At 48.4% G+C, this 15,092-nt stretch overlaps 2 protein-coding genes across 6 annotated transcripts in view; one reads left to right on the top strand and one right to left on the bottom strand.

The window, feature by feature from the left end:
- Positions 1-15,092, bottom strand: part of CA12 (carbonic anhydrase 12) — a 65,710-nt gene that overhangs the window by 4,632 nt on the left and 45,986 nt on the right. For 2 of the 4 annotated variants that reach the window (XM_061431061.1, XM_061431062.1), the window contains exons 5-8: positions 11,344-11,439; positions 10,440-10,503; positions 10,049-10,206; positions 8,403-8,529 (exon numbers count right to left, since the gene is read on the bottom strand). In XM_061431061.1, coding sequence (XP_061287045.1) covers positions 8,403-8,529; positions 10,049-10,206; positions 10,440-10,503; positions 11,344-11,439 — 445 coding nt within the window. Of the gene's footprint in view, positions 1-4; positions 3,052-4,864; positions 7,137-8,402; positions 8,530-10,048; positions 10,207-10,439; positions 10,504-11,343; positions 11,440-15,092 lie in introns of those variants that run through there. The other 2 variants (XM_061431063.1, XM_061431064.1) reach the window with 2 other exon arrangements.
- The window catches only part of APH1B (aph-1 homolog B, gamma-secretase subunit), a 116,822-nt gene that overhangs the window by 62,142 nt on the left and 39,588 nt on the right, over positions 1-15,092 (top strand). The window contains exon 7 of one of the 2 annotated variants that reach the window (XM_061431097.1): positions 10,368-11,348. The exons of the other annotated variant lie outside the window; for it this stretch is intronic. The gene's annotated coding sequence lies outside the window, so the exon portion shown is untranslated. Of the gene's footprint in view, positions 1-10,367; positions 11,349-15,092 lie in introns of those variants that run through there. 2 annotated transcript variants of the gene reach the window in all.

Here is a 15,092-nt window from a genome sequence, read left to right as displayed (position 1 = left end):
TCGGAGGGGAGAGGAAAAGATTGGAAGTTAACCGAGGCAAACCATGGCAGATTTGACCAGTGTGTTGACTGACGCACTCCCTTTGGTTGGTTGGAGGTACGGGGCTAATGCAGCCCTTCTGGGGATGCTCCCTCTTGGCTCAGGTGAAGGGAATTGCCCACCCAGGGAACTCACACCATGAACCCTCCCCCCATGCTCCTTTATCATCGCAGTCTCTGTACTTTGGTAAGACTTCAGCTTTTCATCCAATGTGGCCAGCTTGAAAGGTGAGGAAGGGTAAGAATCAGAGTCTATCTGGGTAGGCTCTTATCTGCTTCCCTGGCACCCGCCTCTCGTCCTCAGCAAAGAACTTTCTAGGTGCTGGCTGGCTCGGGCTGGCAGAGCTTGGTTAGAACCTGTTACCAGACTTCCACATCTATCCCCATCCAGTGTTATTGTGGTTTTGTTCTGTTTTCACTTTGGTTCCACTGGACAAACTGGAGAAATCCATCCACCATACCAGTCTCCCTTCCCTGGTATGTGGAACCAGAGGACTGTGTCCACTTCCATGAGTTATTGTTGGGGATGAATGGGGTGAGTTAGAGGTCTTCAGTGGGGCTGAAATAGTGCCTAGCAATCTAAGGAGAAAGCTTATAGTCAGCCTGCTAAGGACCTCTCAGGGAGGGCCATGGGTGAATCCATTCTCGCGGGTAATACAGAGGAGCCTGGTCACGAAGCCTCCGGGTTACCCCAGCTGCTTGCAGGCTCTCAGAACTGCTCCTCCTCCCAGTCATACCCTCCATCTACAGAAAGTCTGCTTACACAGACCTGCTTATCCACTGGTTTTCTGATCTCAGTAGAAACTTCTAGCTTATGTGTGTGTTTGGTGTCGGGGGTGGGTATTCCAAGCTGGAGTTGTGCAGATGGTAGCCACCCAGCCAGACACTCCAGAGAGCCTGTGCCCACGGAGCCTACTGAGGTGACAGAGACTCAACCAAGTATGAGATGCCAGCAGAGGGCCAGGGTCCACCTTCCCCTGGGGCACTTGATACCCCGAGGAACCAGACCTAAGACTGGAGAGCGAGGTTTTACTCACCCCTTCTCCTGCCATCTGGCCCCTTCAAGTCTGGCTGATTCTCCTGGAGCTATCAGCCCCATCTTCTTTCCCTACTCTCTTCTTTGCCTACTATCTTCTTCCACAATCTCATACTGAGTCTGTAACCTCATTGGTCCAAGCCTGGGCTCTAGGAGCCCTTGGTCTGGCTTCCTGGGTGGCCCCAGGCTGTTGTAAGGATGACTGGAGCAGGTATGGTTAGGAGCCATCCACAAAGAACAGGGTGGCCTGTTCTCTTGGCTCTTGCCAGCCACCACTGGCAGCCCACAGCCTCTTGGGTGGCAAAGAACGTGGCTCCCCTGGCCTGATTCCCTGCCCTGAACACAAGGACCAGTCTGTGGCTTGGGGAGACCCTCAGGACATGAGTCTCCCCCTGGGGAGGGCGTCAAGTGTTTGTACAGCATATGCTCTGTTCTCTGCATGGCCTGTGGCCTCTGCACACTGTAATTTGGTGTTTTGTTTTGTTTAAGGTACCTAAAGGTAACCAAGGCCTCCAGGATCTTAAAAACAACCACCACCGAAAAGAACCCCAACTGGTCGTGGGTTTTTTTTTCCCCCTCCAGATGCTTGTGGTACCAAACTAGTTCTTGCCATGTAAGATGGTCACTAGTAAGCCTGACCACTTGGTTAAGCTGTCCAAACTGGATGTTTCTAAAATTGTCGCTTTCACAGCCACCTTGAAGATCCTGAGAGCCAGGCAGGTCCCCAGACAGCTGACAGCCCATCTCCGGGGCTGGAGGAGTTGCCCCCCAGGCCATGGTCTTAGGGAGCAGAGCAAAGGCTCCAGAAGCAAGGCTTGAGGCTTTTCTCAAGAGCACATGACCCAGCTGGGTGGCTGTTCTGGAAGGAGAGTCTGATTTTCCTGCGTCACTGAGCAGTGTCCTTGGCTGTTTTAGGCCTATAAACAATAGCTTAGTTTAATTCAGGGCTCTAACGTGGGTTCCTTGCTTCTGGATGACGACTGGTTAGGGCCTAATTTGCCACTCCTCGGAAACAGTGAAACAAGACCAAGCAGGTGGAAGATGAGGAAATCCCCAGATTATGGGATAGAGACTTCACAGCTAAGTGTTTGATGCAGCAAAAACAGAGCAGTTTGACTGAGCAGGTGAAGCATTTGAGGCACTTGGGAAGAGAAACGGTGGCGAGGGCAGCACCCGGTGAGAATTCTGCCTGCCAGGAAGCCCAGGACAGGACGGTGATGTTGGATGCTCTCCCCTGCAGGTGAGACGGCACCAAGCCTCAGGGAGCCGGGCTCCTCTGTGGAACTGGGTGCAGCATAAGGCTTAGGTCCCAGTGGAGGCAGAAGTCAGAGCATCTGATAACTGCAGGGCAAGCATGCATGCATGCCAAGTTGCTTCAGTCGTGTCTGATTCTTTGCCACCCTATAGACTGTAGCCCGCCACAAGGGGAAGTCACAAAAGGCACCAGGAGAACTGATCGGGGGACTGAAGAACTAGCACCCAGTGACAGAAGCCAAAACCTGCATCCCTGCAGAGCCCCTGGAATGGTGCCAAGAATGGGCATCAAAGATGCTGCAGGGAGGGGCAGGGATTCATTTGCAGATTGATTAAACAAAGAAATGGTTTCTGAAGTCGAATGAGACAGGGAGTTCCCACAGAAGGTCGGACAGGAAGAACAAGACAGGCTGGTTGATGGCAGTGGGCCACGAGAGCCACAGGATAAGAATGCAGTAAGGGCTCCTGAGCCAGTAGGAGGGTTGCACGCGGTACAGACATGGCAGAGCCGCCTGCTCTCCAGGCAGGGCTCTGGTGTGAGTCAGGGCAAGCAGAGGTGGGGCAGTACTGCACACAGAAGGGATCACACAGATATGGAAGAGCCCCAGTGCCACATGCCTCACTGGGGAAGGTTCAGAACCCCGAGATCGACATGCTGCTCGCCACAGGGTACAACTACCTGTTCTGGCTGGCTCAGGAGCTGCGTCTTCCACTGGTATCTTGCTGGACCGAGAGAGGCTGGTTAACTGCATGTGAGGTCTTCTGGAGCCTCAAGTGCACACACAGAAAAGTCCAGCAGGAGGAACAAACACCTCCTGTATACAGCTCAAAGTTCCTAGAACAAGTCTAGCGATTTCTAGGTGTATTTGCAATTCTGCTTATTCAAACAGAATTTTGAATAAAAAGGATACAATCCTTTTCAAAGTATTAAAGTATGGGCTGTTGTGGTAGGTGACATGTTCTATAGTAATTACATATGTACACATTACATATGTCTTTAGCAGGCTCCAGTCTTATAAAAGAGGCAGGGAGCATTTGGGTTTAGCAGGGATTTGAGAGTTTAAATATATAAAATCCAGTTTCAGCTGGTAAAATCCTTATTATCATGCTTAATATAAGTCATAGACTCAAGCAACTGATTGCTGGTCCTCTCTTTGGAGGATGTTTTGTTAAGAAAAGTAAAAGAAGATGCCCTCTATAACCACAGAGTATAACATCTTAAGAGGCTATATTTTACTGGAGTTTTTTCTTAACACAATGGAACCTATTAAATAACTTCTACAAATAAATCTGCCCAAAAGAGACCACCAGATTACACGAGGGAACTGTCTTTCTATGACCCACGTTAGGGTCTGAAGGCTTTGCCTTCCAGATTGCAGGAATGCCGGCCCAGAAGAGAGAGCCATGTTGCTCTGAGGGGCCTAAACCCTGGCACAATGGGCATGGGTTATGACGCAGCACCAGGCGCTTCGTGTTCTCTGCCTCCTGTGGTGGGTCAGGCTGTCTGGGCCGCAGGATTGACTAGTGCTGGGACCTCTCATCCCCGTCAGGTCAGAGGAGGACAGAAGGCCAGACAGCATCTGTCAGCAACTCCCCCCAGGCCTCTGACATTTGACAACTACATTCTGATCTTTATGTGTTCCTCAACAAGCAGATTGATTTCAATGCTGTTGGCAAATTGACAGCAAAGCAAAATAAGACTTCCTAAAACTAAAACTTGACAGCCAATCAGGCTTCTGTTCAGATGGTTCTTCGGAGAAGATACTGGTGGGGGAGGGGAAGGGAGCTGAGTCAGCTCTATCCTTTCAAACTTGCCATGAGCACCAGGCACAGAAAGCGTGCAAGACACCCATCGTCCTTGCTCTAGGGGCTTGTAGTCTATGGATAATATAGATTTTTTTTTTTGTACATGATAATAGATCATTACTCTGTGTTACGCTAAGAACTGTAACAGAGGTATAGAGAGCTATAACTGTGTTCTGGCCACGCAGGAGCAGGAGACTGTAGGTCACCCTCAGGGGAGTGGGGAAGGATGGCAGGATATGATTGGAGTTGGGTCCTGACAGAATTTTCCAGGTGGGAGAGGTGCAGGGCATCCCAGACTGAGGGCCCCGTGTGTGACAGTCTGTAGCATGCACACGCGAAGCACCAGCTGTGTTGCAGAAAACCCCCCAGGGCAGTATCGGGGAGGCAGGGGAGACACCCTGGAAGGCTCAGCTGGTGCTGGACTATGAATGGTGGTCCAAGGCTTCTGCCTGACCCCTTTTCCTCCTGTCTGGTCCAGAGGCTTGTTGGAAGTGAAGAGAACATCGCTGGCAAGGTGTTCTCTTCTCCACCGTGGAAAAGAAACATGGGGCTAATGTGGGGCGTACTCAGTAACACGTGGCGTGATGAACTGCATTAGGTGTGACTAGGACTCCATTTCTCAGCACATTTGATGATTATTCCTGACTGTTCAGATGCTGTATGTGTGGAGGGGGATTCGTAGGTAGGAACTCTTCTGGTCTTTCATTTGGTTACTGGGAAGAATTGATAGTTTTTCATCTAATAGAGTTTATTTATAAATAAGAACTTTTAGAGACACAAGGTCAATAACCACAAAGCATACATTCTGGTCTCAAAAAATTAGATAATTAGCCATCTTAGCTTTGTAAGATTTTTTTTTCACTCTCTCTCTCTAAAACATTTTGTGAAACTACCCAGGTCCCTGAGGATAAAGCAGATTCTAACCATGCTACTCCACAGCTTGGCTGAGCCCTACCCCTCGACCGCCCGGCTGTACTGGCTAAGGGTCCCCTCAGTTGGCTCCGGGCTGCGAGGTATGGGACATGCACTAGCTCAGCTCAAGCCCACTAAAGACATGATTATAGAAACTTTTTGGCTCCCTCTTGTCCTTCGAGTTTCCCTTGCCCTGACATGTTGAGAACAGAGCCTGATAACATCAGTATTTGGGTTTAGTCGGTCTGGTTTTACTACCCTATGGGCCCAGTGTTGATGTCTTCAGCTGGGAAGTTTCGCAGAACTGAGACTTGGGCCCCTGGGCTGTATAACTCTGCCTCTGCCATCTTTCTCCTCCCTCACATCGGGCATCTGACTCCTGCGAGATCTAGATGCTCTCAGGATGGGTTTTCTCCAAGACCCCACATTGAGGACTTGAGTCTTGTCGCCCCGCCTCAGCTCAAGACTTCATTTGTGCCACTTGGAAGAGGCAGTTTTTTTTAAGAGCTGAAAAGAAATGCCCTGGCACAACTTTCACTTCTCTCCAAAAAAGTGGGCATTTTAACCAAAGACAGGAAGAAACAACATACGTGAGAGAAAAAAATACAAAAAGAAGGGATGGAGCAGAATGATGAGGGGATTCAGGCTGCTGCCTCAGAGGCATCTGGACCCCTGCTTGAGAGATTTGTTTGCTTCCTTGAAGGTGAATAGTTCTATCTTATCTACATCTCTTAGCCTTGGACCTACCCAATTACACTCAAATTTTAAAGGAAGATGGGAAACAGGGTTAGAATAGAATGAAGACCAGGGCATGTCATATAAAACCCTAGAATTCTGTCATCCGAGTGGGGGAAAGTCTTGGGCCTGGGAAAGTCATTGTACAAATGCCTGGGGCAGTGGTTCTCAATCAGGGGCAACTTTGCCCCTCCTCCCCAGAGACACTTGACAATGTCTAGAGACATTTTGGCTGTCACAGGTGGATATGCTGCTGGTATCTAATGGGTAGAGGTCAAGGATGCTGCGCAACATCATACAGTGCATAGGACAGCCGCCACAACAAGATTATCCAGCTCCGAAAGTCAGTATTGACATACCAAGACCAAGAAACCCTACCTGAGGGCTGTCAGAGACTCTGTACCTCTTAAGGACAGAAACCAAGTTCTGTGTTCCTTTTCCAGCATGGTTAAGGAAAAAGCAGGGCCCAGTTATGTGATTCCGTCCCAGTCGTTCCAGTTTGGTTAAACCCTAGATCCCCCCTCTCAAAGTTCATGTACTTTGTTTATTAAAGGATTTTCTTCACATTACTTTTCTCCTGGCAGAAAACTCCAGAGTTTTCATTGTCCAACTGCATAGTTTCTGTTAACTTTCAGAGAAGACCCTGAATTAAACCAGCCCCTAATTATAGACATGTCCCAGTGAAAGAGCGTGCAGACAATTTGAGTCCAAATTACTCAAGGTTCCTGCTGACAGACAAGCTCACCCCATCAACCCAAAGGGCACGTTACAGTCTTTGACCTGCTCCACATTGGTGTGAGGAGGCTCTTGTGAATGGCAGGTGCCCCTGGGAGGATGAGGTTTGGTTCTTCATTCTTTGGGGCTGACCCAGCCTTGCTTCTTGGGAAAACAGCCCCATTAGCTGCCTGAGTCTTTGGGACTTGAGAGGGAGGGGAGAATTCTAGCCAAGTTTCTATAATCAGCCTCCAAATGAACAGGTTTGCCTTGGACAGCCATGGATTCTCACTCCAAGGAATGAGCCCAGCCCCACTTCTGGGAGCAATAGCTCCAGGTGAGCTCTGCAGGACAGGTCGTGGCAAAGCTGCATTTGGGCTGTGATCTCCAGTGTCCTAAGCTGGAGCCCGTCTGCTTCAAGGCCCCTCAAGCTCCCCCAGCCTGCCTGGGAAGGTCTACTGAAGCGCTCTGCCACCAGCCTGATTGCACTTCCCGCTCTACAGGCGCCAGCTTAGACCTGAGCCGGTCTAAGAAGATGGCTAATTATCCCCATGTTCATTGTACACGTGGGGGTTACTTCTGGATGTCAAGTTCCTGCACGGTTTCTTCTGATCCTCTGTAACTGCCCTCACACACTGTCCCTGAAACGTAAAGTCAGGATGGGCAGTTGTTAGCATCCACTTAGAACATGTTAGCACGGAAAGGATGTTAGCTCACCTAGTCCAGCCTGTCACTTTATAGCTGAGGGAACCAAGGCCAAAGAAGGGACATTATTTTCCCACATCATACAGCCAGGAGGAAACAAGGTATGACCTTGAACCTGAGTCTCCTAACTGGGAGGTGGGGGTGGGGAGAATGTTCCTGTCACCCTGTCCTCTGTGACTTGTAGAGACTTAGTGCAAAAGAACAGAACTGACTGTTATCCTTGAATCACAAGCAAAATTCTACCTGATCTATGTTGGCAGAGTCCCTTATCTCTAGGAAGAGTTTTATTTTATTTAAGAATTGAAGCATTTCCGTGTAACCCTTGACTACTACCCACTTTATTTAGAATAGGAAAAGAGAATGTTATAAAGTGGAACTTCTATGGAGCGACCCCTCTCCTGACCACTCAAGAGTCCCAGGTTGTGGGTAGCTCAAGAGTCTACAGTGAGAAAGTGAAGTTGGAGATTTGAAGAGTGTGGGCCTCTTGCCCCCTTCCCGGGGCCCCCAGCCATCTTCATGTAGATACAGAACAAGTCAAGATGTTAAATGTCCATATGGGGAGTTATGGTTACAGATTTAGAGGGAATAACTGAGCTTCTGCAGCTCAGGAAGAAACCAAACTATTATGTCTCGTTCAGTATAGATTCTCGGTGCTTGTGCAAGCTTCAGGGAGATGAGACAAAAGGCAGTTCTGAAGATGCTTTCTTGTCTAACGGGCCCTGCGACGTTAGACCATGAGCTGCTTGTGCTCAGACATGGGTTATGTCCATTTTCTAAAAGGAGAAACTCTGGACCTTGGTGGTGCTAGTGCCACGAATCACCTGGCAAGGCTAAAGATGGGCCTTGATGCCAAGAATGCCTGTAAGAAGTTCAGTGTTTGATCTCAGAAAAGGGTCCTACTCGCGTATCTCTCTCTCCTCCATCTGTGGGAGACACCTAGTCTTAATGAGGATTCTGCTCCATGTGCCTGGAGTCCCTGGCTTGTGCTTCTCTTCAAAGGCTCAAGGGAGTCAAGGTCAGTGAAGGGAGATCTCAGTAAACCCACACTCAGTAGCTCCTCACATACGTGGCTCCTTTGGCAGCCAGAGTGCTCTTAACCCACCTCCTAAGGGCATGAGTGACAGTGCCCAAGGCCAGGGCACCTGACTTCATACGGAACAGACATCGTGGCACCACACTGCCCACATGCCACACCTCCTTACCTTGTTGGAAGGAGACATACACCAGCCTCTCGTCAAACTTCTGGACCCGCCGAAAGTTGTTGACCATCTCTCTGGGGGACGGGTCATCCATGTGCGTGCAGTACAGGTCTGTCTCCAACTTCATCAGCTGTAGGCAAAGAGCAGAAACACCCCCTGAAGGCAGAGTGATGCCCCCTTGCCTGACCTCAAGGCAAGGACTGCCAGATCTCACCTCTGAGGCCTGGCGGGAGACCCCTGAGAAGGTGGTGGGAGAAAGCTGCCCCTCCCCTGCAGGTGTCTGAGTGCTGGCCCATGTGTCTTCCCACTTCCATGTGTCTTCCCACTTCCCGGGGCCAGCGGGAGGGTGTGTACTGTTAGCTCCTGATTGCACGTGCAATCTGCCCTGCAGGGAGCGAAACCTGGGATGTCAAGGGGCTCCCCCACCTCCCAAAGACACTGCATTCCTCTCCTGAGCCTCATTCAGAGCCCAGTCTAGTTAGAGGGGCCTGGGGCTTAGTCTGATGGTCCCATCAAAAGGAACAGAAACAGGCAGGCAAGAACCTCACAGGTCATCCACTAGTTTCATGGTATTTTCATGCACACACATAGATTACATAACTGTTTCCAAGGCAGTTTCTGGGTTAGAACATTAATGCCTCCCCAATCATTTCATCTCTTGATTCATCATGTCTTTATTCCTGTTTGCCTATTTGCTGTCATTTATCGAGGTTACTCAGGTACTCCATAGTAAAAAGGGAGGAGCAGCAATGAGAGCTGTGCTGGGCTCATGGGTGGGTGAGCCAGCAGGCAGATCTGCCTCCTGGGCAACGATGCTTCTTCCTGATGAATTTGAGCTGTGGAGCAGAGACACGAGCAGTGACTTGGAACTCAGCTCCACCTTGGGCCTTTGCTGGTGACCCCAATGTCTCCTTGACTCTCTAACCCTCACTTTCATCACCTAAGAAATGAGAGAGTTAGAGATGATTGCTATGGATTCCATTCCCCAGTTTTGCACTACCTAAGCTTCTTGAGGGTTTCCCAGGTGGTGCCAGTGGTAAAGAACCCGCCTGCCAGTGAAGGAGACATAAGCGACGTGGGTTTGAGCCCTGTGTCAGGGAGATCCCCTGGAGGAGGAAATGGCAGCCCACTCCAGTATTCTTGTCTGGCGAATTCCGTGGACAGAGGAGCCTGGTTGGGCTACAGTCCACGAGGTCACAAAGAGTCAGAGTGACTCACCAGGCACACACTCCCATGAGCTTCTTGAAGGCAGAGACCCTCACTTCCTTATCGCTGCACTCCCCACCCCCTGGGTTTGTTAAATCATCTAACCTGATCCTGTCTATTCCACCCCAGGTAAGGAGCCATGCGCTTTCCTGCCTGGGAGGTGAAACTCTCCACTGGGGGACAGGTTAGGAAACACAGCCTAACAACTCATATTTAAAGAACTGCGGAGATAGACTCATTCTCCCCTCTTGACTTGACAGCTCCACTTTTGAAGCCCAGCCTGTGATTTCCAAAGTACTTCCAGGCCCCTGTGGTATCTGGAGAGGTTTTGAATAGCTGCCAATGAAACTCTGAGTGAGGTAGTCAGGTCGTCGATTATGGTACAGGCGGTGCAGGGTCCGAGGTACCACGTGGTCTACGACAAGGAAGAGCACGACAGTTACCTGCTCCTGGGAAATTTGCACAGGGTTCCGGAACACCGTCCAGAGCACAGTGGGGTAGCAGGGAGGTGTAGTCAGGGACCCCCTGTAGCGGTAGTACTCTTCAGGCCTCTCTGGCAGCAGCTCTTCTATGCTGAAACCTGGAATGAACACTTCTTGGCCTGGAGAGACATGTTGGGGTATGAGGTCACCTTCCTCCCCAAGGCAGAGGTACAGCTGAGCCTATAACAGCCTAGGAACATGAACTAGCCCCATTCTGAGCTACCTGGTTCCAGGACCTGGTCACAGACAGTACCTGTCCCCTGCCTGCATTCTTTTTCAGGTCACCCAAGAGCAAATACGCTGTTCTCCAGCAGAGGGTGAGTAAGCAATAAGGTGAGTAAACAATCCTCACCTTTGTACTTTACATCTTTAAGGTGATCGAAGATCTTGTCATATGCTGGATTGGAGGAGCCCACCTGCAACAGAGATGGGGCAAGTTGAACAGAGACAGAATTCAGTAGGCTGAGCCTGGCTTGACAGTTGTGAATGGAAGAGCTCTGCTAGGGGTGTATGATCACCACTGCTGAGATCCTCCCTGAAGGATACACTTTACCAGGACAGCAATGATGCTTCACTAGGCCATTAGGGGGTTGGTGTGATGGTCCTGCCCTCTTATATCTCAGGACATCCTGTTTCCAGCTCAAGATACTAAGGGTCGATTATCCCAGGGCAAGAGTTATAGCTTGTGCTCCTGATTCTCTGTCTGTGACCTTGAAGGCCACAAATCACATTTTCTCTAATCAGGACTTAAGGGAGCTTGAGTGAATGCCAGCCAAGTCAGGCAAGTAAGCACGTGGAGAAACGACATATGTGCTGTCACACTGGGGGAAACAATGCAAGCGAATCAGGAGGTAGTCCCATTTTCTGGGATTCAGAAAAGAACTTATTCCAGGGCCCAGATAAAAGATGGAGCTTGGATACTGGGAACTGTGTCAGGGGTTCAGGCATCTGGATGCGGCAGCAGTAAATGAGTCCCCTACCCCGACAGGTCTGTGTAGCCAGGCAATTCCATGTTGTACAGGAGGGCTGGGGATTAGGACTGAGTTTTCCAGCGTCACCTACGACATGCCCCCTTCCGCTGTCCAGCCACAGAAAGTGCTGCCTCTAGGCCAAGAGAGAAAACCCTACGGGAGAATACCCCCTGCTCTAGAGTCAAGACACAGCCGAAATGGGGCAGGTGTGCGTGGAACCAAATGCTGAGTCTGACATCCTCCTGACTTCACATCTCACATAAAGTCCTTCTCAACATCTCTTACCTCTATGAGAACAGCTACAACCGCGAGGCCTTCTGGCTTGTCCTTGGCGAAGCTGTCATTGGGGTACCGGTCCGAGTTGTAATAGACAATATGCAGCTGCAGTGGGAGAGATGAGATGAGCTGCTGTCCATCAGGGAGAGCGACTCGTGGGAACCTTTCACTTTTACAGGAGACTGGGATCCAATAGGAGGGACCTCCACCTCCAGCTAGATCAGGCCTCTCAGACCCTCACCTCATGGCCACTCCAGCTTTCTCTTTTCTCTCAGTTCTCTAGACTATACACTCCACCAGGGCACTCTGTCCATCCTGTTCACTCACTGTATGCCAGTGTCTAATTTAGTGCCTGAAACATACTAGGTGCACAACAGCTACTGAATGAATGAACAAATGGGCTTTTATACCAGCCGCCTGGTATACTTGAAAACACCTGGATACTTTGGAGCACTTCTCCCTTGTCATTTTTCCTACTTTTTCTGGAACCTGGGGCAAAATGGTCCCACGTGATTTGCCCGACCTCAGCCTGGCCACTCTGTACTTGGAACTGAAGGCTGAGACAGTAAACCTCCAACTGTAAGTTCATCGTATCTGTAGCTAGAGCAGGACATGCGTTGACCTCTCAGGTGGAGACAGTCACAACATGGCTTTTATAAAGGTTTTATCAGTCATATTTGAAGAGACCAAGCAACAGAAATGTTACTCCATGAATGTAGACTCCGAAATACCACTTTAAACTCATTTTTTCCCCCCAAAGTAGAGATTACTTGTCATGATGAAAGTGAAGAAAAGAGATGTTTTTGAGAAATTTGGGGGTTAAAAAATCTAGGTAAACTGTGATGAGTGATGCTGATAATGGGGGAGGTTATGCATGTTGCTGGGAGCAAAGAGTATATGGGAAATCTCTGTACTTCCTCTCCATTTTTCTAAATGCTCTAGAACCTAAAATGCTCTAAAAAAAAGTTAAAAAAAAAAAAACAGTCTAGGAATCATCAAGACATTATTATGACAAGCTCTGAAAAGGTTTGGTTTTTGTTTTTCTTTGCTGTGGACCGTTTTTTAAGTCTTGAATTTCTTCCAGTTTTGCTTCTGTTGTTTTATGTTCTCATTTTCTGGTCACGAGGCATGTGGGATTTTAGCTTCCCATCCAGGATGGAACCAACACTCCCAGCCCTGGAAAGTGAAATCTTAACCCCTGGACTGCCAGGGAAGTCTCTCTGACAATGCTTTAACCTGATTTTAATCCTCAAGGTGGCCTCACCTGTCCTCCAAAAAAACTATATTAGTCCATGATCTCTCTATATATGATCACATGTATTTTTGTTGATTCTTTGCCTCTTGAGACTATAACACACGGAGGTTTTATCTCTTTTCTTTTTCTTCATTAATCTCTTTTTCCATCTTCAGTTCAGTTCAGTCGCTCAGTCGTGTCCGACTCTGTGACCCCATGAACCGCAGCACACCAGGCCTCTCTGTCCATCACCAACTCCTGGAGTCTACCCAAACCCATGTCCATCGAGTTGATGATGCCATCCAACCATCTCATTCTCTGTTGTTCCCTTCTCCTCGCGCCCTCAATCTTTCCCAGCATCAGGGCCCTTTCCAATGAGTCAGCTCTTCGCATCAGGTGGCCAAAGTATTGGAGCTTCAGCTTCAACATCAGTCCTTCCAATGAACACCCAGGACTGATCTCCTTTAGGATGGACTGGTTGGATCTCCTTGCAGTCCAAGGGACTCTCTCAAGAGTCTTCTCCAACACCACAGTTCAAAAGCATTAATTCTTCTGTGCTCAGCTTTCTTTATAGTCCAACTCTCTTTATAGTCCAGACTACTGGAAAAACCATAGCCTTGACTAGACTGACCTTTGTTGACAAAGTAATGTCTCTGCTTTTTAGTATGCTGTCTAGGTTGGTCATAACTTTCCTTCCAAGGAGTAAGCGTCTTTTCATTTCATGGCTGCAGTCACCATCCGCAGTGATTTTGGAGCCCAGAAAAATAAAGTCTGACACTGTTTCCCCTGTTTCCCCATCTATTTCCCATGAAGTGATGGGACCAGATGCCATGATCTTCGTTTTCTGAATGTTGAGCTTTAAGCCAGCTTTTTCACTCTCCTCTTTCACTTTCATCAAGAGCCTCTTTACTTCTTCTTCACTTTATGCCATAAGGGTGGTGTCATCTGCATATCTGAAGTTACTGATATTTCTCCCGGCAATCTTGATTCCAGCTTGTGCTTCCTCCAGCCCAGCGTTTCTCATGATGTACTCTGCATATAAGTTAAATAATCAGGGTGACAATATACAGCCTTGACGTACTCCTTTTCCTATTTGGAACCAGTCTGTAGATCATGTCCAGTTCTAACTGCTGCTTCCTGACCTGCATACAGATTTCTCAAGAGGCAGGTCAGGTGGGCCCATCTCTTTCAGAATTTTCCACAGTTTATTGTGATCCACAAAAAGGCTTTGGCATAGTCAATAAAGCAGAAATAGATGTTTTTCTGGAACTTTCTTGCTTTTTCAGTGATATGTGATTATAAATAGAATTCAAGCATATTTTAATAAATACAGCTCAATGTTCCCCACTTTTCAAGTGGCCTTTTAATCCCATTAGTTCTTCTTTTCATTGGTCCCCTATGAAGGATTTCTTAGGGGCTCCTGGTTCCTCATGTTTATCCCCAAAAGATGTAGCCTCTGCACTGCCCCACACCATCCTGTCCTGGCTCTGCTTTACGAAATGGTGCAGAACTCTATGTGGCTAAAACCCCAAAGGTCCTATATCCATATTTCTTTTTACTGCTGACTGCTGAGCTTGTGTTCAGTTTTAGCACTTTTCTCACTTGTTCAGATGAAATCAAGAGGAGGTGAAGACTAATACAAACAGAAAGCAGTTCCCTGAGGAGAGGATAAGAGAGGCTTATCTTTTATAGTGGTATTTTTATTTTATGTATTTATTTAGCCACACTGCACAGCATGAGGGATCATATTTCCCCGACCAGGGATTGAACCCACACCCCCCGCATTAGAAGCTCAGAGTCTTAAATCACCAGGGAAGTTCCCACGAGAGTCTTCATATAAAAACTCAATCCAGAAAAACTGTTACACTTTCAAGGGCTCTCCATAAAGAATCTGCTGTTTTAGGGTCACCTTCCCTGGTGGCTCGGGTGATGAAGAATCTGCCTGCAGTGTAGCAGACCTGGCTTCAATCCCTGGGTCAGAAAGATCCCCTAGAGAAGGGAATAGCAATCCACTCCAGTATTCTTGCTTGGAGAATCTCATGGATAGAGGAAGGAGCCTGGTGAGTCGCAAAGAGTGGGACACGACTGAGTGACTAACACTTTCACTTTTTTTTTTTTTTCTGTATTATTGACATTAATGGTCCATCTTCACCAAGCTCTTGGTCTCATGATGTGGCTTAATAGCAGAAAATACAGTGACTATTTTTAAATGGGTAAATCTTCTCACCCTACACCCTAACTCCTTTACTCCCCTTGGGAAAATAGAGGCTTCCTCATTGCAGTTAGGCTGAAAGAAACGAAGTCCTGGAGGTTCAGAGAGGGACCTGGTCTGAAATACATGCAGCTCCAGCAGGGCCATCCTATTGGGCCAGAGTTACAGCCCCTCCACCTCCTATAACTCTAATTAGACAAATCTTAAGCAGTTGAGCATTTAAGAACAGAGGAGAATGCTGGTGTCATTATTTATCATGGGCTCCATTGGCTGATCAGTAGCATTTATCTCCTTGTACTTCTTGCCCTGTAA

This window comes from Bos javanicus, chromosome 10 (assembly GCF_032452875.1).
Source record: "Bos javanicus breed banteng chromosome 10, ARS-OSU_banteng_1.0, whole genome shotgun sequence".
Classification (NCBI taxonomy): domain Eukaryota; kingdom Metazoa; phylum Chordata; class Mammalia; order Artiodactyla; family Bovidae; genus Bos; species Bos javanicus.
This window is presented reverse-complemented; position numbering and strand designations above follow the sequence as displayed.